This window comes from Ruditapes philippinarum, unplaced genomic scaffold (assembly GCF_026571515.1).
Source record: "Ruditapes philippinarum isolate M1 unplaced genomic scaffold, ASM2657151v2 ctg488_1_1_1_1, whole genome shotgun sequence".
In the NCBI taxonomy this organism is placed as follows: domain Eukaryota; kingdom Metazoa; phylum Mollusca; class Bivalvia; order Venerida; family Veneridae; genus Ruditapes; species Ruditapes philippinarum.
In genome coordinates, this window is record NW_026853285.1 from 506,362 (window position 1) to 531,399 (window position 25,038).

Below are 25,038 nucleotides of genomic sequence, written 5' to 3' on the forward strand. Positions count from 1 at the left end.
TTGGGTCTTTGTTTTTCAGCCCTTTAATTTTGTCAACAATTGCCCTCTGAAAATTCCTTAACTTTTTATTAAGTTCTTTCTTATATTTTCTGCTAGTATTAACTAATATTTCTCTATTTCTTTTGGAAGGGTTTTTACGAAAAATATTTTTACACTTGTGATAATCAGACCGAGCATCTATGCACTCACTATCAAACCAAGTATTTGATGGCTTTCTAGGTTTACTAATAACATGCCTTTTCTTAAACAAATTACAATCTTTAGCAGCATCTGTTAAAATAGATGTTACCTTCTCAGTTAACTGATTAACAGAGTCATCTGTATACTGTTGATTACCAAAAACATCCTTAAGTACATCTAACAAGTTAGAAACAACATCCGGGTCAAATTTATCTCTATAATCAGTATTTGCCTCGGTTATCCATATAGGTTTACAGTAGAACTCATCGCTATTACTGTTAATATCAATACCTGCATCATCAGTATTATCATTATTTGGTTGGATACCCAAATTAAGACAAAACTCTATAGCACAATGTACATCAGATAATATTGGATCAAATTGTAATATGTCAAACCTAGTGATACAAGAAAACAATTTCCCTGACAACAGTAAGTAATCAATTAAACTGCCATCGCCTTTAATACAAGTATGTTTACCAATATACGCATCAGCTCCACACCTTCCATTGGCGATAAAAATATTCAACGCCTTACATAGGTGAGTAAGTCTATAACCAAAATTATTGCATTTTCTATCCATGGAAAAACGTTCTATAGGAAAACCTAGATCGCTTAAATTATTTAACACCATCTGTTGCACAGTAATATCATCAAAATTATCATCCGAGATATATTTATCATAGACAGTGGAATCGGTAAGAACTCCCGATCTCGCATTGAGGTCACCAACTATACAAAACTGACAATTAGCATATTTAACACTTAAATCAAGAATGGTATTTTCTAAACTATCAAACAAGTCAGTAGATGATCCATACCTAGATCCTTCAGGTGGTATATAGGTATTGATAAATATTATATTAGATACATTGCATTTCAGGAATAAAAAATTTTCTGTGCTACAATCTAACAGAGTAAAATTATTTGCTACATTTTTCTTAATAAAAATTCCAACACCACCGGACCTATTTCTACATTTCTCTCTGGCTATTTGTAGAAAGTCATAATCCTTGAAAACAATTTGATCATATGCATCAAGCTTAGTTTCACTTAAAAACAATACATCATATCTTGATACAAAAGAAACAAAATCTGGGTTTTTCAGCTTTGAGATTAACCCACAAACATTAATAGAGCAAAATTTTAAACTGTTACTATGATCATTAGTACAATAAAAGTGATCATGGTTTATAACATGATTTACATCTGACGATGTTAAACTATCAACTGAAAAAACTTTAGAACTGTTAACAAGATTAACATTTAAACTATTATTGTCAATTTCACTGATGACAGAGTCATTGTTAATGTTCTGTGCCTCTCCGTGATCCTATTCAAAGGCCTGCAGACCTAACCTCGCGTAGTCTACCTCCATATCAAGCTTGAATAGATCTTCTGGTGAAGAAATTGTATAGTGATTATTGTTAAAAGTACAATGGATATTTCCATCCCTAGTATGCACCTTGGAGACCGCTTTGTTCTCTTTGATGTAGTTTAAGAGTTTCATACGCAAGGGAGACAGATCCTCAGTAATAAACACCCCAGAATACGTGGCGCTGAGAGAAACACGACTCTTCAATGAAAACAGCAACCGAATAGGAACCCTGGAGACAAATCTAACCAGAAATTGAGATTTGGAGCTGTTAGCAGCATGACACGTGCTAATATCGGATACATCAAATGGTGAGATATCGCTATCCAGGTTTTCCTCTAGAACACTAAGTAATGATTCGTCAATGGACCCGTCCGTGTTGAGATGCTTCAAAATGATATCCTCCACGCTATCACCCGACCTATCACTTGCGTTAACATTTGAATTAGGTGTGGATTTCCCCTTTTTGTCCTTGGATTTTCTCAGTTTAAGAGGTTTCCCCGTAACCTTCTCAATTTCCACACATTTCGCGTCTAACTGCGCAATATGATTAAACATAGTAAGAAGTTCTGATTTCAATGCTGATTGCCCCGACGAAGCGAATCCTAAATACAACGTTGAAACAACGTTGTATTTGCGACGTCGTATCAACGTGTTGGAATTACGTCGATACAACGTCGGATTTCAGTGTAATCCAACATAGTAGTCTTCCCTTTGTTCTGATTTATAAACCCGATAGGTGTCAAAAAACGTGCCGGCTTCTAAATTTTTTTAACAAAGTGTGTTGTATAGAAATTAAAAAAATCAATATATCATGCTTATATATTCGTTAAATGGCCGTGAATTAGAATTTATCGAAGTATTAAAGGATCTTGGGTGATTATAGTCTTCAAATTTAAAGCCCGAAACACATATATTTGAAATCACACAGAATTAAAGCATATTAATCACGGATATATAAACACAGATATATACATGTACATACAACTTTTAAGCTCCATGATATAAATCCGTGTCTTAATGAAGATGTTTTTCAAATTTAATTACATAGAAAGTAACTATTTTGTTTAAAACAACTGTAAGACCTTTACTGGAGTATGCTTCAGTACTTTGGAATCCATTTTTTCAAAAACATATATACTGAAATCCAAAAACTGCATTTTAAAATCCAGTCAGACTGTCTATTTGATACAGCAAATAATAATTATAAGAGGACTCCAATATAAACAATTAGATTGTAAGTAGCCCTATTTAAAGCAAATTATCGAAAAATTTGTTTTTTATCTAATTCCGGATTCCGGACCTTGGGAATTTTCCCTACCCTATTGGCGGCGACTTCAAAATGGCGACCAAACGAAATTTGTACAGACCTGCCCAAGTTCAAGAAAATGTTGGCCAGCGAAAGCCTAGGTTGGTTTGATAACTGTAATAAAAAAAAATATGAACATATCTTTTGTGTTGTCCGGAGGCATTGTATGATTTATATAAACTTTCATATTTAGTGCAGGGAATCGGTATCAAACTGATATCATCAGTTTTCGCGATAAACATTTAAATTAATTTTTTTTGCATTTTTATAAATAAAAGCTGAATGGCAGTTGTCAAGTATATTTTGTCTATATACTATAATATGCCTCAAAGATCAGTAGTAAATATACTGTACATTGTTTTCTTTATTTTATAAGTTAAATATCCGCAGTTACCTGATTATACTGTCAGTGTCAAATGAAATAGTAAGTTTTCATCAATTGGTTAATTCAATGCGTTTGACCTAATGGTAGCAATAGTGTACACAAAGAAGAATTCAATAAAATTTATAGTTAAAAATTGCAAAATTTAGATACATAAATTGTTCACAAATAATTTGACGTTGGCCTGTGTTAAACTGTTATTAACTAAAAAAACTATAGTCTATAATAAAGATATGGGCACACTAGATTAAGGCAACAAATAGCTCTTGAATTCATTTTTGTTTAAACGTTTGAATTACAACATAAATTCTATATGGAATTCAAATATTATATGACTTGAAAATTGGTTAAAAGAAAATTATTCAAACACAACAGTCAACCAAAATATTTTTTTTATTAAATGTTATCATTTATTATGTTTAATCAATAAAGTAAGTTTGAAAGAAATTTGAATTGTTGTTCAAGAAATATTAGACTATAAACTTCCAGTATTTGCAGAGAAATACAGATATACAAATTATGATGTTTTTCATAAATTAATGAAGTATGTTATAAAATATAAATTTATTATCATCCTATCCTATCCTTTAATATTTCTAAATAATACCTCTACATGTACTCTCATTCAATACACTGTCACTATATACATACATGAGATAAATGCAATAACTTGATATAAAGTCATATTGCTTTATTTCTTTCTTCTTCAGAAAAACACTTGCACAGGGGAGATTGATAACAAATGGAGCCCCGTCACAAGGCAGTGTTCCAGCTTCTGGTAATATTTTACTAATGTATTTTTAGGGTATTATTTCTGTGGAAAGAAACATAAATATATTAAAAAAAAAAATATGTAATTCTTAACATCAGGAATGTCCCTAATGCATGATGAATTGTGCAGCAAAAAATTGCTTATAAAATGTAGATCAGCATTATTCATAATCATATACATGGGTTACAATCGTGAATTGTGCAGCAAAAAATTGCTTATGTAGATCAGCATTATTCATAAACATTGGTTACAATGTACATGTGTTTACAAATGACCATTGATTAAATGAATTTTATTAGACATAAAAGAAAAATGTTCACATTGAATCTCCATATTATAAATGCGAATTTATTATGAGAACATATCACTGCTTATATAGATTGACAGAAAACAACTTTTGTTATTACAGAGTCTCAGAATGCAAGTCTTCTATCCAACACATCTGTTAGAAAGTTGGCACCTTCACGTTCAAATACAAGCCATACAATAAATGAATCGGCAAATAATTCACAACTGCATCAAACATCACTTGTTCAAGGAAGGCTTGAAGAATCCGTTTTCTCACCTAGAAGGTAATCATTTGAAAATATGAATAAAAAGTTAAAAAATGATTGCCTGGTCAATAATGACTAGGGTGTGTTAAGTTGTTGATGGTTCTTATTATAAAACTTCCTTGTCATCAAAGAATTGTGAATAAAATTAGAATTTTGATATCCACAGAAAACATGGATATTTTGGGGAATATTAATACAATTTATTTCTGATTGTCTCAAAGCATGTCTGTCATTTAAAAAATTTCTTAGATCAGTTAGTTCTAAATTTGAGATAAGGTGTTTTTTGGTTCTATTACACACAACAAAAGTTTTGAGGCAGCCTAAAATGCATTTCGACCTACAACCGCCTCATGATGACAATATTCAATTAAAAATTTGTATGATTCCCCAGCTTGGGCATAGGGAGTAAAAAATATCTTTGTTAAAAAATCATAATGAAATGATTATTTTGAACTGAAAGCTAAAAGAAAATTTTCTAAATGACTCAGTCTTATATTTCACTTTTCAAGTATGTTTTTTTTGATAATCAAGTTTTCATATCCTTTTTTTCACAAATAATAAAGATATTGTTATAGAGCATACTTAGTAATCTCCAAGGTAGAGACTGAAGTACTTAGAAACTGAGTAAAATTTAAAATAAGTGTTGACACTCTGCACTTCACATTGATTTTAAAAAAGTACTTTGGATCAGTTTTGATAATTTTTTTGTGCATTTGCAGTGTAAGAAATTAGGATTTGAATCCACTAGACTGGTTGGACTACCAGATTGGAATATTCACTAGCCCAAAAGACATTTCACTAGCACAAATCATTTGTTCAAAACTGTTGTTTATATTGCCTCTGAAAATACAGTAGCCTGGTCGGGCTTGTTACTGTGAAAAGTTGGTAGCCCGAGGAGAAATTTAGTAGTCAGGGGCTATAGGACTCCTGCTAATTTCGAACACTGCATTTGGTGAAGAATTTGCTGAGTAGACCATTGTTTTTACATGATATGGTATTTGCTCACTAATATTAAACATTTACTAATATAGATGTGTACCAAAGGTGTCTGAACCCCGTACTCCAGATAATCGACAACCTGCAGGGAGCCTCGATCTGACAGATAGTGAAATGGGTGATGAGGTAATAAAATAAAGCTTTGTTATGCATGTAGTTGTTTATTAAAACATTTACATTAACCCAATTAGGATTATTGTTTTAAGTAATGTTACACTTGATGAAAATTGCCAATGAACATGGCAAGTGAATATTTAGAGATTTTTACCTAATTTGAATTAACCACATAGTTCCTGTGTATGCTTACCTCATGCACCCTTATTCAAAGTATTACTACATTTAGTTGTAGAAAAGAAGATATATGAAAAGAGGAAGTGTGTTTTGATTAGAACTTAAATCATATTTTATTATAAATAATTATAATTCATTAAGCGTTTTCTTGAATTTTCATATACTGATTTAGAAGAAAGTGGGATCGGTGACACCCAAGTTTTTTGAGCTCCAAATATTTCTTTCATTATAGTCTAAAATGCCAAGTTTAAAACATTCTATTGAACAATTATAATTTTGCCTATATGTCTATCTGAAAACTCCCAAACTGTCTTGCTTGGAAATATAAGTTGATTGATTTAAAAAGGTTAGAATGCTTGCTGAGTTTGAACTGTTCAATATTTGTGTACAGACTCCAGAACTGAGGTCAAGGTATCAGAAACCAGATGAAGTGTTGTGTATAGATGCATCAAGACAAACTGTAAACCCAGATGTTTCTGAAGTAGATATAAGAATTGGTGTGGACAAATCTCCAGTCAAAATAGTGTGCCATTCTCCATCTAGAATAAATCATTCATTAAGGTATGGTTATCACATTAAGTGAATGTTATAAATATTTTGTGACATAATCTATACATTGTGCTTTAACTGAAGAGAAAACTATGTGGACTTAGACTTAAATTTATTTTGGATTCTTTCATTTGTGAAAACTGTCTACAACCACAAGAAAAAAAATGTATGTGCTAAGAGGTTTTTCTAGTTTTGAATTTATGTCCAGAATAAGAATTATTCCATTTACTAAGAAAAGTGTATTTTTTATTTGTTGAAATTGATCTGTAAGTGTAACAATTATAAATGTTAAACATCTTATTAGAATGAATCAAATAAATCTTATAATAAAAGTTATGTTGAAGCAGGCTGTTGATACTTTAGAGGTTGAAAAATTCACCTTTGCAATATTAAGTTGGAAACATAAACAGAAACATGTTCATATTTCAGACAACAAAATGCTGTGAGGGATTCTGGTGAAAATTTAAGACAATCTAAACATAAAATACCAGTCATAATTACAGAAAAATTACCAGGTTTGTACATGTATTTGCTATCCAGTTTCTCAAAATTTTATTTTCTGCTTGTTTTGTTTGAAGGAAGTCTTTGTTAATTAATTCTCAAACTAAGTTGGTTAGAATATATTTATTTAATCTCGATTGCGAAACAAGTTCTTGCAACTTATATTAATCCCTTTGGAATTCGCTTCCTGGAGCCAACCAGTATTAGTATCATGGTTGTGACCCGATTAGGGCTCGAACCAATAATCCCTTGGTTGAGAGGCAGACACATTAACCACTAGGCCACCCCTCCCCTTGGTATAGTTATATGAACTTATATCATAGACACCAAGTAGCTGTGTGCACAACATTTATTCCATTTGTTGTTGTGCCTGATTTCTTTCTTCTTTCATGTAAAGAATTTTGAACAGATCTTTTTTAGATATATTACAGATTATTTTTCACTAACTTTTTATACTGTATGTATTTTACCAAAGGTACTTCTCAAGTTGGACAAGCACGGCAGTATTTTTACTTAGCACGGACCCAAAATTCTTTTGTCCATCAAGCCTTCAAGTGCAATTTTATTACCCTGATTTTGGTGTAAGACTGAAGGTTTGATGACTCCCACATTGTTTGGGACAGATTGTCTTGCAATTAAGAAAAATATATCTGACCTGAACTTTGCAGAATAGGTCTGTGGGTCCTGACAGAGTGCCTGTTATAATAATATACAAATGTACACAACAAATTTCTAATATGTTACGATAGTTTTCTTCATGATTTCAGACGATCATATAAATCCTTACACAGCTGTACAATCTATTCCAATGACACCTCCCCAACAACAGGATAGAAGAGTTTTACAATCACTCTCTGATAATTGTCCGCAGCCAGATTTCAGTGATTCTGCTGACTCAGATAAATTCTTCCTGGATAGACACGATGACAGAGTTACTAGTGATAATGACAACAATAGTGTGAAAGAATACACTGTAACTAATCACAAATTAAAGAACAAAACATCAAAAGATGAAAGGTATGGATTATGTCCAACAATCAGGTTGTTTGACTTTTATTCCGAATGTTCTGGCAGACCTGTAGATATAAATAATAATGTATTAAGGGGTATTTTTCATTTGTGGTATTTTATTAAGACAATCCAGGGCTTTTTTCACAGATTGGGGAAGCAGCCCAGCCCTAAATTTTGGGGAAAAATTGCATGGGGGAAGTAAAACTTGATGTAAATTCAATTTTTGGGGAAAACTGCATAATTTTAAGAAATTTTCTTTGGGGAAGCAGCCCTATATCGGCCCCAGTTATAGGAAGTAAAAAGGCCGATCAATCACACTTACATTATAACCATGCATCATCTATGTCATCATTTGCTTTGGTAATCATCCAGTCATGACAAGGTGCAGTTGTTAGACAAAGGTTGTAAGTTTGAAAGCAATTTTTCAGAGTTATGCCCCATTTCACTTAAAATTTTTAACAGACAAACATTAACCCGCATTCAATGCAGTTGTGAATGTTTAATGTTGTAATCAAGCAAGAATAACATTATGTTCTCTTGTTGATTAGGGTGCCATCTTCCACTAGAAAAGAGAAAAGGCCTGAGACTGCTAAAAAGAAGAAAGGTAAGTCTGTTTAATATCAATTTCATGGAAAAAATGAATTCTCATCAAACATCAATTTTAACTTCATAAAATGTAAATTTAAGATGATACGATCATATATTCTCTTTATCTCACACTGCTGTTGGTTTGAATGGTGCTAGGAACTTTGTATAGCTAGCTAGCTAGTGGAATTTTTGGGGTTCTACTTTGGGTGCCTGCTTGTGCCTGAAACTATGCATAGAGGGGCGGCTGAGGTCTTACTCTCCACAAGTCAAGCTGGAGAGTGGCCATATGACCTTGGAGAGTGGCCATATGACCTTGGAGAGTGGCCATATGACCTTGGAGAGTGGCCATATGACCTTGGAGAGTGGCCATATGACCTTGGAGAGTGGCCCCCTGACCTTTAATTCACGACTTAAAACCCAGTAAAAAAAATTTGCAGAATCCAAAGTGAAAAGACTACTAGTTTTATCAGAATAAGGTGATTCAACCCATCATCTCCCATATATGTGATAATAGATTACAGTTTTGATACAGATATGTTAAGTAGCTGATTGGAGCTTATTACTGATATAATAATTTCAGGTCGTATGGTACCATCTAGATACATGCAATCTGCAGAGTCAAAGGTCAAGGCTTCTTTATCATCTAGAATAGAAAAGGTGGGTTTATATCTTGTATATATCTCCAGTAATTTAACTTGCTGTCAAAGCTGTCATTTTAATAATTGGAATAATTACTAAAAGATGAGAGTGACCATTTTCAGATGTTGTCAGGGGCAAGATATTTTCATGGTGATTTTAATCTTTCCTAAAGTATATTAGATGATACGATTAAGAAAATAATTTCAAGCATTTTCAAGAAATTTCTCATCTTAATTAAGTTATTAAAGTTTTACATAACATAAATGGAGACTGTGTTTTTTCCACCCTTTTAGGAGTGGGGCTTAGTCTGCCCTGGATATATTTTGTTGGTGAATTAAGCAAATTGAGGAAAGAACCAACCTTTGTTACAAGTTATTATTTTTGAAGTGATTTTAATGGAGATAACGTAGTTTCTGCCATTGGTTACAAAGATTTCGCTAAAGGAGGAAAAAATATTATCTCTTTATTGTAAGAGCATGATATTTTTTGTTAAGAACTGTTTAATGCTTTAATGTATTTCCTTGTCATAATTTTCTTTTCACTGATAAAGTATTGTCTATTATTTGCAGTCATCTTTTGACAAGTCTAGAGCTAGTAAGAGTGTAGAATATCCTCAATCTGCCAAGAAAAGTGCTGGTAAAATTAACCGTAAGCTCACGAAGGACTCTGTCTCGGAACGTCCCCGTACCCCAGAAAACCAGTCCATAACTTCTACAGGAGGTAAAACATCTACACCTACAATGGACGGGTCACATCTGTCACATGATATGGATATAGACGCTTCAGCTATTCATCCAGAAGTTTCTTTACTCGCAGGTATTCAAAAGCACATTATGCCTGAGAAACAAATATTTTTTTCCTTCTTTATAAAGGGCAAGCATGAGTTAAATAATGTTCAAGTATTTTGTTTTAGAGCATGTTAGATGCTTATCACCTAAAGTATTAAAACTCTGAATTTGAAATTATTTGTCATAAAAAAGATGGTTTAGATAATTGGCCAATGAATAACTTTTATGGGAATATGAAAGAACACAAAATAAAAAAGGTTTTGAAAATTATAGTAAAAATATTTCCAGGGCATAATGGGCCTTAAAGGTTTTATCTATTTTCTGTTCCTTTTCATAAATAAGGATATCTTTGCCAGAATACAATAAATGCCTTCAAATTTGAATTATGTTGTGTGAAAAAGCTATCCAGCTAGGTTACAAAGACTTTCTGTGCTTTTACTTAGATGCTTGCTAGGGCAATGTAGGGAATAGCATCTGAGGTCTTCCTCCACCAGTTAAGCAAGGTTTCTTCTACATCATCTGTTATATTGCAAATGTGTCTTTAAACAAAACACAAAATGACAATTAAAGAAAAGATCTCATCTTCCCACTGTGGCAGCTCTTATTCCTCTATCTATCTTTTTTATGCTCCCCGAAAAATTTCGGGGGAGCATATAGTCGGCGCCTTGTCCGTCTGTCCGTCCGTCTGTCCGTCCGTTGTGTTGTCCGGAGCATAACTTGAAAACCCTTGGAGATAATTTGTTGAAACTTCATACAGTGGTAGAGGGCATTGAGGGGGAGTGCAGTGTCAAAAACCATAACTCTATTTTGCCCGGTTTTTGAATTATCTCCCCTTATAGAAAAATCTTGTCCGGGGCATAACTCTAAAACTATAAGAGATATCAACATGAAACTTTGTAGGTGAATAGATCTAAATGGGTAGATGTGCAGTGCATCAGAACAATAACCCCCTTCGTCCTAATTTTGGAGTTATTGCCCTTTGTTAATTTTAACACTTTGAACTTTGTCCGGAACATATCTCTAAAACTATAAGAGATGTCAAGATCAAACATTGTAGGTAGATAGATCTCATTGAGTAGAGGTGCAGTGCAAAAGAACCATAACTCTGTAAAGCCTCATTTTTGAATTATCTCCCCTTTTAGAAAAATCTTGTCCAGGACATAGCTGTAAAACTATAAGAGATATCAACATGAAACTTTGTAGGTAGATATATCTCAATGGGTAGATGTGCAGTGCACAAGAATCATAACTCTTCCTTGTCTAATTCTGGAGTTATTGCCCTTTGTTTATAATTTTTTTTTTAGTCCGGGACATAACTCGGAAATCATAAGAGATATCATCAAGAATTTTTGTAGGTTGATAGATCACATTGATTAGCAGTGCAGTGCAAAGAACAGTAACTCTGCCTGGCCTAATTTTGGAATTATTGCACTTTGAACTTTTTCCAGGGACATAACTCTGAAACTACAAGAGGTGTACTTTCCTGTGTCCAAAACCTATTCGGGGAGCATCACCCGGCTCAAACCGGGCTCTTGTTTACCTACTGTTTACATAGGTGTTTATTTATCAAGTTATTTATTTCTAGGTGATACATCAAGGGTGTATCAGTTAGAGAAACACGGGAGTGGTAAGTCAAGATCTCGACTAAAGACTGAATATCGAGATGATTTGATGGGACAGTCTATATTGTCTAATGTATCCCTGTATAACCAGTCTGTGTTAGCCTCAAAACCTAAACAGGTATGTCATCGTGGAAAAATATACTGTACAATATATCATCACTTTAGTGCACTTTAGTTATGTAAGGAGTTAACCCGTTACTGCACTAAAGTGATGATATATCACCTGCCTTGGATTCAAGAAGTTCTCCTTAACTTGGTTCATGTTATGTTTTTAGTTTGGCTATATATTGACCTGTTAATGCAAATGTAATTTATATCTTTGTAATTATGCAAGAATAGCATTAACACTGATATGTTAAGATCATTCTAGCAAGTTTTTCTTTTATTATCAGCATGTTAAATTCCCTATTCAAAGGGTTTGGAGAAACTGATTATTATTTATATGTTTAATTATTTTAGTTCGATTTACTTTGTTTATTGTTTTTTTCAACATGAGGAACTTAATATTCATAGAAATATTTTGAAAGAAATTTGACATTAGTTGGTTATGATGTTTTCAGAAATTAGATCCGAAGACAGCTCAGCAGAAAGTAGACCTCTTGTATATGTATAAACTGCAGTGGGCATTCCTGGAAGCAAAAGCCAGGAAGACTTTGCATGAACAAGAAAAGCAAGCAATGGTGAGTGCAGAAATAATGCTTAGCATAGAAATAGGTCTGGCGCTCCCACTTTTGTCCAAAAACGTGTAAAATTAGGTGTATATTGGGGGAAGAACAAGTTACAAAATGATAAATGTAAATTTGGACAATGTTTGTGATAGAATAGGAATTTATAATAAGAGCTTGTTAACGAAACACATCTGAAGAAAAAAAATGTAGTTTTACACTGTCATATATCATATGTAACTGTGATCTAGAGTGATAGTAATTTGTTCAAATGTGATAGAAAAGTTAGAAGTGATCATTGACAATCATTATTGTACTTAATGATCTATTCAGACATGGTTCTATTATTATTCATATGTAGAATCATTCACAGATCTGTGATGCTGACCATAAGGTCAATGACTTCAAGTCACTAACCACATTGGGTATGAATCCCCGCATGGACTTTGGATTCTTTTGTCAGCTGGCTGTCCAGCTAGTTTATGCTAAGGCCAGTATTTAGACACAGGTCTGAAATAATGCAAAGTCTTCCTCTATAGAAATACAAACTACACACAGAAACAGTAAATTGTAAAATGCCATGTTTTGAATACTGAAGAATCATCATATATTTTTGTGATATAATTATCAGTATTTTCATTTGTTTGAACATTAGTCAAATTAACACAGGTAAGCCTGGTAAGGTTATTGTAGTTCTTTTCTGATCTTTTTGTAGCAAGCTCATTATATTATCTAAGGAACCAGTTGGCACCAGGGTTGCAGCATTAACTGTTTGTATGCCAACAGAATAACTTCCTAAAAAAAATGTGATCTATGGTCATATTTAAATGTACAACTGTAGCTAATTCTTTTGTTTACAAATGACTAATGCAAGAGATTTCATTGTTTCAGGCACAAATCTATGGTTTGTATGAGGAAGTAGAAAGTTTAAGGAAGTTAAAGTTGGACAGGGAACAGCAATATTCTCGACTTAGACACACAAATATTACAGATAACCTGGCAGAAGTTCAGGTAAACAAGTTCAGGTTTCTGTAGATAGCTATATATTGAAATTTGGTTCTAGCTTCTACTGGAAATTGTTAAATTTTATTAAAAGAATGATTGGAATTGTATGTTACTGGTTGCTGCGAAATAAACTAAGAAATGATGGATTGAGAAGCACATGCATCTCACTAATTTGTGGAATTTCAATGAAAACATAAAACAACTTAACTTTCATCAAGGATCAATACAAATTTTGTGCATGTGTGAAGTGCAAGTAAGAACATGTAGCTAAATATTACATGAACTAGTAAAATGCAAGTTATCTATCATAACAAATTCATGTGTATAAAGTATTGTTTGTCTTGAATATGCCAGTTAAATTTTGATTTCGTGAGTGGTGTAGGTAAGTTGCAAAGTCAAGTGTCAAACTCTTAGTATTGGTAATGTTCAAGCCCTTAATATTCTAAAGTGGTTATAAATTAATTTTTACTCATCCATATTTGGTCATACAGTGTTAATAACTTCCTGTTGTTGTTGTTGTCAAATAGAGGCAGTGTCTTGGACCAGTGGTGAATAATTTACCATCGTTACAAAAACAATACAGTAATTTGGCGTATGCATTAGATACAACACGACATCAAATTCCTACCAAAGATATACATTTACCTGAAAATGAGGAACAATTTCAAGGTAACATTTTGTGTAATTCTAAATTTTGAAAAAAGAACAAATTACAAAATACCTGCATGAAATGAATATGTTTGGAGTATGCATGGATTAGATTGAAACCCTGTTAAGAGATTTTATATGTTAAGATAAGCAATGAGCTGTTTTGCTTGACTGTCTTATTTGTTTTTGTACTTTTAAGTTTTGATTTATGCAGAAGTATAAACAGATTTTTTTTATGCATTTATAACAACTAAAATTGATACTTCTAAATTTGTAAAAAGGGACTGATTAATCATTTTAGAATCCTATTCAGTTAGCAAACTTGCTTTGTAAGTTTGTTGTTAGCCATTTGTGTATTACATGGTGAATCAGCCTTAAATTAAAAAAACAAACAAGATGCTCTATCATTTTCACCAGTGCATAATCAGGAACATTTAATGTTTTCAAAGCTAAATTTTAAAAATAATTAGATCACTTGCTGTCTTCTCTTCATGATTTAATTCCTGCATGTGAAGAAGCAATCAAACTTGCCTGCTAAACATTGGTGGTTCTACTCCGCTGCCCGCTCATGCCTGCAAAAATGCATGGAGGGGCACCTTAGGTCTTCCTAGGTAAAGCTGGAAAGTTGTTGTATAATATTTACTGTATAAGTGCTTCTGAAAACCTAACCTCAGAAAAAGAAAAACAAATTTTACATAGAAAAAGCCTCGTATATGATTCTTAAGAAAACAATAAAAAAAAAACAACCAATTAACATTGGTCAAGGTAAAATTAAATTAGATAGTAGTCTTGTTAATGATTTGTTTTGAAACAGATTGTTTTCATTTGAGTTACTCAAGATTGTAATTATTGTGTGTTTTAGCCAAGTTAGAAGCACAGTTACTAGAGAGTGAGAGGTTACTAGGGGAAGTGAGTGCTATAACAAGACAAGATATTCCCACTATCTCTGCTATGGGTAATGCTATGGTTACCATGGAACAAGCTGTTGAAGGAATGGAGGAAGAGTTAAAAAAGTAAGGAAGTTTTTGTACTTTTTCTTGCAAGTCTTTTAAGGGAAAAGTTTTTACATTAAATTATATTTATAAATACCATACTGCTATTATTTTATAGAAAATTAAATATGAATGTAAGAGATTTTTGAGAAACTGTGTCATAAATGAAGGAAGCTGAATTATTTACTGGCATTACTATATTTTGTCAAGTTGTGAACCAGAACAACACTTTATTAACTTACATAAAGTAACACAACAGTTTACAATGTATAATATAATAACATATTTCTTGTGATCTGAGCAACTGCTCTGACTTACACCACACCATATGCCATCACAAAAATTATTCTTTTATTATTTTGAAATGTTTTATTTCATAATAAATATTTTAAGTGTTTTTTTTAGGTTTTTCTTTGATAATTTTACATTATCTTCAATTCACAGGAGCCATGAACTACTTGCAGCAACAGAGACATTAACTATGCACGAGTGCTCATTACGTGTACAAGAAATACAACTTCTAGACCAGTCCTGAAACTAAATCAAATAATTAACAAGCATTAGCCCTGAGAAAAGAAACATTTGTACAGCAGTCCAGCAATCCCGATAAATGAAATGATGTGATAAGGAAACGCTTTGTTAGTTTCAACCACTGAAAAAATATATCAGAGAGCTAATGTACTTACCCCGGCTTTGGCATAGTTGTCACACTTTGCTTAAATTTTTGGGTGCAAGTTTGTATCTCCAAGTCTACTGAAGAGAATGAGTTAAAACTTCACACACTTGTTTTCTGTGACTCTCTCACATGATGGGCACAATTCCTATAGTGACCTTTTTACAGAGTTATTAGCTCACCTGTCACAAAGTGACAGGGTGAGCTTTTGTGATCGCTTTTCGTCCGGGCATCCGTCCGTCGTCCGTAAACTTTTACTTTAAATGACATCTCCTCATAAACCACTTAGCCAATTTCATCCAAACTTCACAGGAATGTTCCTTTGGTGGTCACCTTTAAAAATTGTTCAAAGAATTTAATTCCATGCAGAAACCTTGTTGCCATGGCAACCGAAAGAAAAAACTTTAAATATCTTCTTTTAAAAAACCATAAGAGCTAGAGCTTAGATATTTGGCATGAAACATGTTCTAGTGAGTGTCTACCAAGTTTGTTCAAATATAAGCCCTGGGGTCAAAATTGGCCCCGCCCGGGGGTGGTCATTGATTTTCCCTATATGCATATCAGGGTTCCCGCTGTCGCTCGCCAATGGCGCCAAATGCGACAAAATATTAATTCTGGCGCATAAAATCTTTAATTGGCGAATTTAACTGGCGCCAACGTAAGATAAAAGCATCCGACAACTACTACACTTAAATGTCATAAGCTGCCGCGTCAATTACATAAGCGGCCTAAATGTGAAAGGTCACGCACTCTTAGTTTGTTTATCAAACTGTTTAATCGGGTACCGTATAATCAATTATGTCATCAATTGTGTGACACTTCGGGAACATGTGAAGATGAAAGTGTCTATGTGTTTATTGGAACAATTTACGTCTTTCATTCTCTGACTTGGAGCACTGATAATAACATGTGTGGTCAACAGGTGTTAGTGGCGAACAGAGAAGTGAAAGATCGTCTGATATGTTGATAAACATTGAACTTTAGGTAAGTTGACTCGTCAACTGATTAAAGATAATAACAGTTTGAATATTAAATCGGATCACAATTAAAAGAATAATTTCACTAATGATTGATCTAAAGCCACTGTTTGCTGCAATATTAATATTTTCATATCTGAATCAGGGCTCAAGCTAGGTTCAAAATTTAGGGAGAAGTCACTTCTCCCTCCAGCTGCTTTAGGGAGAAGTGGGGAGACTTTAGGGAGAAGTGAGGAGATTCATTTATCGATGTTTGTTGTATGTTATTGCAATTACATTGACTCACTGTACTTATCTTATTAAATGAATTGGATTTGTGTTACAACAGAATATTCAATTTTAATTTAAAAGTACATGTAGTTTGAAACAAGTAATAATAAGAATGAGTATCATGTAATCATAAATGCAACCATTGCATTAAATGAAGATAAAAAAGCCATAGTTGATTCCTATCATGGATCATATCATGGGTGGATTAACAGTTATTCCCTTCTGATTTACTATTAAAAAGCTTGCGCGGACATTATATTCATATTCACTTATGTTGTAAGAAAATGAAAGTAGATAACGAAAGAAACGGTCTTTACTTTAACTACATTTGTAATAAATACAGTGTAATACGCCGTCAATTTTATCAAATTTAACTCGTCGACAAAAAAAGGTTATCATAACTTTCATTTAAAATTACCGTTACAGTTATATCTCGAGCGGTCCTCTTAATTCTGACAATCATTCGATAGTGAAAATTTAATTGACGTTTGATCCGTCCATCATAAATAATTGTTACTGGTATGTTAGCGATTAAATGATTGGTTTAATAATGTCGCCTCGATTGAAACGTGAATTACGATTGGTTTCTCGCACGTATCGGTAATCTCGCCGTGGGCGGAGTCTAATTGTTCCTCGAGCGTCTGTTAATTAGACTTTTATGACATGTTGGTAAACAAACGGATTAATGACGTTTCGCGTTGATTGAGATGCATGACAGTCCCTTTTTCCGGCGGCGAGGGTAAACAAAGCAAACACACAACATGTTATTCACAGTTATTGTTGGTTATTTTCAATAATGGATCAATAAAATCGGGCGACTTCATCTTCGCTTTCATGTAGGATGTCGGCGAAGTCAGGCGGAATTCGGCGACTATTTCGCCCGAATCGCCCAGTAGCTCGAGCCCTGTGAATGTAAGTAAAGTGCTGAAGTGTCAATTCAAATGTAAATCCTATTAAAATAAACAATATTTTTCATTGTTAAAAATACAACATGTACTTAGTATTTATTTCATTTTTTGTTCTCAATGATTTTTAGATGACATCAATTTACAGTAATGTTGTTTTTATTTATTTTGTATCTGTAGATCACCAGATTGTTGGGTAGAAGCTGGGAAAGATCTTGGCTCAGTCCAGCCTGTGAGAAGAACTGCTATACTGGCAAAACGGTGGAAAACATGACCTCCCATGACTAACTTAACATGAAGTTTTTTTTTACATTTATGCTGTCATGTGTATTTATTTAAATGGAATTTGAAAACCACATAATAATATGTCTATATTTTAGATAATAAACATGTGCAGCTGTAAATAAAATGAAATATTATAAATATGTGTCTGTAATCATAATGATATATAACTACTAGCATATCTTAGTAAAGATAGGCATGTCTCCCTTGCAGAATTATTGGCTCCAAATTTGGAGCCATTGGCTCCAACTTTTTCTGATTGGCGAATTTGGTGGCGCAAACTAATTTTGACCCAGAGGGAACCCTGCATATAGTAAAAACTTAAAAAATCTTCTTTTAAAGAACCGAAAGAGCTAGAGCTAAGATATTTAGCATGAAACATGGTCTAATGGGTGTCTACCAAGTTTGTTCAAATAAAAGCCCTGGGGCCAAAATTGGCCCCGCCCCGGGGGGGTCATTGATTTTCCCTATATGCATATAGTAAAAACTTAAAAAATCTTCTTTTAAAGAACTCAAAGAGCTATGGCTAAGATATTGAGCATCAAACATGTTCTAATAGGTGTCTACCAAGTTTGTTCAAATAAAAGCCCTGGGGTCAAAATTGGCACCGCCCCGGGGGTCATTGGTTTTCCTAATATGTGTATAGCAAAAACTTAAAAATCTTTGAAAAAACCCAAATAGCTAGAGTTAAGATATTTAGCATGAAACATCTTTTAGTGAGTGTCTACAAAGTTTGTTCAAATAAAAGACCTGGGGTCTATATTGGCCCCGCCCGGGGGGGGGGGGGGGGTCATTGATTTTTTTATATGTGTATAGCTTCTTTGAAAAAACCCAAATAGCTAGAGTTTAGATATTAAGCACGGAGCATTTTCTAGTGAGTGTCTACAAAGTATGTTCAAATAAAAGCCCTGGGGTCAAAACTGGCCCGGCCCCAGGGGTGTCATTGTTTTTAACTATATGTGTATAGTAAAAACTTTAAAAAAGTCTTCTTTTAAAAAGCCCAATGAGCTAGAGCTTTGATGTTAAGCATGAAACATCTGTTTTGGGTGTCTACCAAGTTTGTGCAAATAGAAGCCCTTTGGTTAAAATTGGCCCTGCAACATTAGGGGGTTGGGGGGGGGGGGTGGCCTATATACAGGTGAGCGACCTCAGGGCCATCATGGCCCTCTTGTTCCCACTGTTGAGCTCTGAGAATGGTTGAGCAGGCTGTCTTACGATCAGCTCTTGTTTCTGTCCTTTTATTTACATAAATTATCACATTTAGAATTCGGTGACTGATAGCAATGACAGCTAGTTTTATTTTAGTTGCTTATTACAGCTGTTTAGTTTTAACAAGTGATGAAACTGGCTTGATCTTTGGTTTATGGTCTGTTTTGTTTGAAATGTTTGTCTTAAACACAATTGTGACATTTCTTTGACATTTGGTCAATTTCTATGTGACCTGTAACATGCTAATGTCACTTGAGAGTCAGCAAATAACAGCAAACTTCAATTAAACAATTTACTTTTGTAGTATTATTCTATCTCTTCTATCTAGTGTGTTTTGTAATCTTTAACATAGAAATGTGTAGAAATATTATGTGTTGTGCATATTGAAAGGGAAAAAAAAAAGTTACCTTTATCTAAATTAATGAATTTTTTAAGACAATAAAAGTTGGCATGAATGCTTTATTTGGGAATTAAAATGATATGAAAAGTAAGCAACATTTAAATTTTTATTTGTGCAAATATTGAAATTAATGGTTGAAAGAAAATTTGTGAGACTTAGAAAAAAAGGAAGGTTTGACAACAAAAAATTACCTTCAAAATTTAAAGGTGTGAGTTATTTTTAGTGCTTTAAATATTTACTGAAAACAGATGTTGTTTTGCCAATTATATAAGGATTTGGTATGTTATTTGAATATTTTATTACTGATTTACAAGAAAATACTGGGTCATTTTGCAAAATATGTGGTAGTCAAGGTGGTTTAGTGAAAAAAATAACATAGCATGATTAAAGCAAATGACAAATTTTGGGAACTTCTATATTATTTATGCATTCATATATTGATATAACAGTACATGAACATGCAATTTTGACAGATTGTTTATGTAGAGAATTAGATAGAACATTTTAAGTATTATCTCCCTTGGCTAGTTTGCTAACCAAGTTTATTGTAAAACAAACCAATTACATTAAGGAAAGTTGCTGTCGATATTTCTTTTGTTAGGGTCAGTACATACTTGTCTGTGATGTAGATAGTCTTTAAATTATTTCTTTTGTATTTACTGTATATGCAACTTTAGATTTTAATATTGTATTTTCTTTTTGTAAATTATTCTGTCCATATATACATGTATAGTAATTTAGATACTAAAAATAATCTAGAACAAAAAAAACTTTATTGTTTATCGTCTGATTCATCGTAAGTTCTAGTTTCTGATAATTTCTCTTTTGAATATATATAGATGTTTTTTTTCAATGTCTTACTCTCTGATAAATTCATAATATTTATGAATAAAGAAAGTATGAAAACTTGAAGGTAATATTAAGATACTTGTTACTACTAATTTAGAGTTTCTGTCCGTATTTAGGAAAAGGAGTTACTAATATAAAGTGTTTTTTATTTGCTGAAATAAGAAAATGGAATATGTTAAAAAGATGAATTTTAATTATATATAAAGTGATTGATACCATTTGTGTTGTTGTGTTGTTTTTTTAACTCGACTATACGAAGTACATGGAGAGCTGTCCTACTCGCCCCGGGGTCCGCGTCATCAACCACATGTGACCAGGTTCATAACTCTAGCACCAATATTTTCAGATTTATCTCCCCTTGAACTTAGATTTTTTCTTAAAAAATACTACTTTTTACTGTTACTTCTTTATTTCTGAAGGTATCAACTTCAAACTTCAAATATTTGTATGTTCCTCATCATCAACCACATCTTATGTGACAAGGTTATTAACTCTAGCACCAATAATTTCAGATTTATCTCCCCTTGAACTTAGAATTTCCCATAAAAAATATTATTTTTACTGTTACTTTATATTTCTTAAGGGATCAACATAATATTTCAAATATAATTATGTTCCTTAACATTAACCACATCTTACGTGACAAGGTTCATGACTCTAGCGCCAATATTGCAAGAATTATCCCCCCATTAACGTAGATTTTTTTACTTGAAAAATGTTATTTTTTACTATAATTTCTCTAGTTTTAAAGGTATCTTCCTCAAATACATATTCCTTATTACCAACCAGATCTTGTGTGACAAGGGTCATAACTTTTGAAGCAATATTTTCAGATTTATCTCTCTTTGAACTTAGATTTTCTTTAAAAAATATTATAACTTCTTTACTTTTTAAGGTATCATTTCAAACTTCAAATATATATTTCTTATCATTACACACATGTTGTGTGACAAGGTCCTTAACTTTAGAGTGACTATTTTCAAAATTATTCCTCCTTGAACTTGAAATTTATGTTAACAACTATGATTTCTTGTCATAAGAAGAAATATATTTATATCATAATTGATTTTTCTTTCATGATAGTTTTGACTTCCTTACTGTGTCCAGTATTTAATTAGTCGAGCTTTGCTGTCTCCAGTGACAGCTCTTCTTAAAACGAGAATTTCATTTGCAATACCTCACGGAATTTTACACTAGTTTTTGTTTGTTAATAAGTAACTAATTTTTTTAGTTCAGGCTAATATGACAGTCTTCAGCCCAATAACAAGGCCATTATGAAAACACTTTATTATTAACATTATATAAATAAACCATGCATGGCAAGCTAAACTTCTTCCTGACTGTGGACATGGTCCTCGTGGCATGAAATCTTGTTATATTGATGAATTAAAGTTAAAATTAATTATGAATCAACAACGTAAAATTTGTATCATAGTTTGGGACCTTTCTGTTGAAACTGTGTCACACTTAAATTGTATAACATGCATGCACAGTGCGTTTACTGGAGTGCAGGCATTAGTACCCGCACTTCAGAGTGTGCCCATTGATTGGCTCATTTTTTTCTGCGGTTTACTTGTGACAGAAGAGTATGGGAAGCGATAGATATATATATATATTTAGATGCTCGTTCATTGGTTACTTTTTCTGGGGTCTCGTAGTGACAACAGGGAGCATGTTGGTTCTAAGCCTAGCTGTCATGAGTAAACCTTTTTCTGTATTAATTGGCAGAAATTATTGATTCAAATACTGGAATTTAAAGAAGAAATCTTGTTAATTTATCAAAGATCATTCATCACGACAGTTTAGAAGGTTCAAGTCAGTCGACAGTCCAGCCATTTTCATGAGATATGGGGCGGCCATGACCGAGTTATCTTCAAACCATTTGTCCCTCACCGCTGTAGTCCCGTCAAGGACTTTGGATTCAGTCATGTGAGGAATTATCCAGCTAGCTTACGGAACGTCGGTGGTTCTACTCTGGTGCCCGCTCGTGTCTGAAATAATGCACAGCAGAGAGGCACGTTAACCATTATGCCACCGCTAAAATACATCATAAACAGATTTACAGGTGTTCCAATGAGCCCCTAGCTGAAGCACACGGCTTAATGTAATCACATTTACCGATCTTGAAATAAAACTTCTTAATAAAGAAGTTTATTAGAAAAAATCATTTGATTAAACATACATAAAATGTTATTAAATGTTATTTATAACACGCGTACATATTTTGCATAAACAGAATAAATTTTCCTGAACAAAAAATTATACTGCGATTTTGAGGTATTATCCGTTCAGCGATGATTTTATGAATGCGCTGTTTGCTGATGAGAAAATATACAAACATTTTCCATCCATACAGGTATTTCGGTTTCTTCTTCTTCTTCATTTTCTTCTTCTCCTCCTTCTTCTCCTACTTCTTCAAGTTTCAAACAATAACCTTATAGTCTATATGCAACAGTATTAGCTTTACAAAATAATTATAGTATTAGTCAATCATAGCATTGTTAATATTACATTATTACCCAACCGATGGTAGTGTAGAATATAAACCATCTACTTCGTGCAAACCACGCATGATAATAGTCTTCCATCATCATACGGTGGACATGGTAAAGGACCACATTTTCCTACCGTCAAGTAGAATAGCTTTCCGTTCTCATTACGGGGAGCTCCTGTAGCTTCCGGATTTTCATCAAGGCAAATGTATTCAGATGCCGCAGCATGATCACGATGCCCAGCTACAAGATAACCTGTGTATTCCCTTTTCCAGCCATCATAACATGAAGTCCTTGCCGGAATCATCAAAATGTTGGTTCGTTCTACTCCGCAAACTGTACAAGGCACATCATCTCCGCCTGAATTGACTTCAGATCCAAAAAAACCTTCATTTTCCTGAGCTAGTATATATTCTGACCCGTAAACAAAGGCGACACTGTCCTGCTTTTTTTTCTCTCCCATCGCCTTCTCGCTCCATTGAGGATCTCTAGGTAGACACAAATAATTAGCCGCGGCACCAGTATGTTTATAGAAAGATCCACCAGCGTATCCTATAATAGTCAATATTGGTCTGAATTCGTATGAAATGGGTCTTTCTCAAAATATGGTACAGCGTGCCATATTAACAAGAAAATAAAAATTGTTGTTATTTCATACGTCAATTAATGTTTATTTTGAAACAGCAATGTTAATTATTTAACCAAAACAAAATGACCCTATTAAAAGTTAAACGTGTTCAGAACTTTCGTAAACTTGAAATAATCATGAAACATTTTGGGCTTATCTCCAAAGCCTAGATTTCGAATATTACTATTTTTATTGATAATATAAGACTTGTATGTATGGTACTATCAGTATACAATTCTTTTACATGTATTTTGAATAAGACAAAGGTTTCTCGTCCTAACTATAATAAGTTATAAATCTTATGTTACCTTTATATATCGTCCATGAAGTGCTAGGACACGTTGTTCTTCCCCAACGCACGTAATTTCCTCCGTGGTGTAGAGATTCGTCAGGCTCGTCCTCGGATTCTGTAACAGTTTCATTATGTATTTTATTAAACCAAAACTTACGAAAAAAAAATTCTTTGTAATAATTTTATTGCAACATTTTTTAACGCAACATAACAAAGTCAGAGAGTTTGTGATTTATTTACCCCTTCATTTGACCCTTTTGAATTATGTCCCCATTTCTATGTTGCTTTTAAACTATGCAGCACTAAGAAAAGTGGAATGCGCTTTTCACTGACAGGTCTTTTCAGCATAATTCTTAGCGAGTGCTTGAAAGTGATTTGAAAAAAAAAATGAATCAGGTGATTTCGTTATGAAGGCGTTTAAATCACTTCAGTTTATTCTTACAATATACACATGTATCTTTTCTCTCTAAGAAAATTTTGTTATTATTGTAATATGATTTATGCATGCATTTTTATCACAAGAATAAGAAAATGAATACATGCACATGCACAAAATAATAACAAACATTAATTTACACTTACCCTTGCTTTCTCCAAAAACTGAGTAAGCCCGAATTTTCAGAATTTTTGTTTCTTCTTCTATGGCTTTGTGTAATTTTTCCAAACGTTTTATACTAGCTAGCGCCTGATCACCAGATGTATGACTTAAAACGGAAGTTGAATGCATTACCATCAAAAATGAAATAAGTAACTTGGTAACTTGGTTGACATCTTCATTTTCTATTTTATTGCAAAGTTAGAGAAAGAAATGCATCTGTTGTCTGTCGGATAGACAAAATGTTTATTAATATATATATATAACATTGTTCCTCTTTTCTCTTTTGAAATGGGCTACGATAATTATCAGTTACCATCACAAAAAAAAAACAACGAAATAAAACAAACAAGAATATAGTCATTAAAAGACACAATAACGACAATAACTAAAATATGTAAAAACTTAAGGTTGGATGATACCTGTACAGCAATTTTAAGTGACCATTTGTCGCCGTGGAACAATGGTTATGCACGAACAGTAAGTCTTGGTGGAGGGGGAATGGAAAGGCGTCTAACTAAATACAGTTTGAACGGAAAAACTTTAAAACGGACATTCGGGCCAGTACAATTCTTAAAGGGAATCCATTGAGGTTTTTT

General features: G+C 33.1%; 2 protein-coding genes across 2 annotated transcripts; one reads left to right on the forward strand and one right to left on the reverse strand.

Moving 5' to 3' along the window:
- The first annotated feature begins 2,871 nt into the window (after window positions 1-2,871).
- LOC132736392 (uncharacterized) lies at window positions 2,872-16,026 on the forward strand. Its single transcript, XM_060723518.1, has 16 exons — window positions 2,872-2,965; window positions 3,957-4,024; window positions 4,428-4,590; window positions 5,604-5,694; window positions 6,251-6,420; window positions 6,838-6,923; window positions 7,677-7,926; window positions 8,469-8,524; window positions 9,089-9,165; window positions 9,717-9,963; window positions 11,521-11,675; window positions 12,118-12,237; window positions 13,114-13,233; window positions 13,755-13,896; window positions 14,738-14,888; window positions 15,312-16,026. Exons 1-16 carry the CDS (start codon window positions 2,898-2,900, stop codon window positions 15,400-15,402), a joined length of 2,055 nt encoding a protein of 684 aa, XP_060579501.1. The 5' UTR covers window positions 2,872-2,897; the 3' UTR covers window positions 15,403-16,026.
- Window positions 16,027-22,596: 6,570 nt separating this feature from the next.
- Window positions 22,597-24,595, reverse strand: LOC132736379 (uncharacterized). The gene is made up of 3 exons (XM_060723498.1): window positions 24,427-24,595; window positions 23,861-23,959; window positions 22,597-23,476 (listed from the first exon to the last, which is right to left on the reverse strand). Exons 1-3 carry the CDS (start codon window positions 24,575-24,577, stop codon window positions 22,983-22,985), a joined length of 744 nt encoding a protein of 247 aa, XP_060579481.1. The 5' UTR covers window positions 24,578-24,595; the 3' UTR covers window positions 22,597-22,982.
- Window positions 24,596-25,038: the final 443 nt, after the last annotated feature.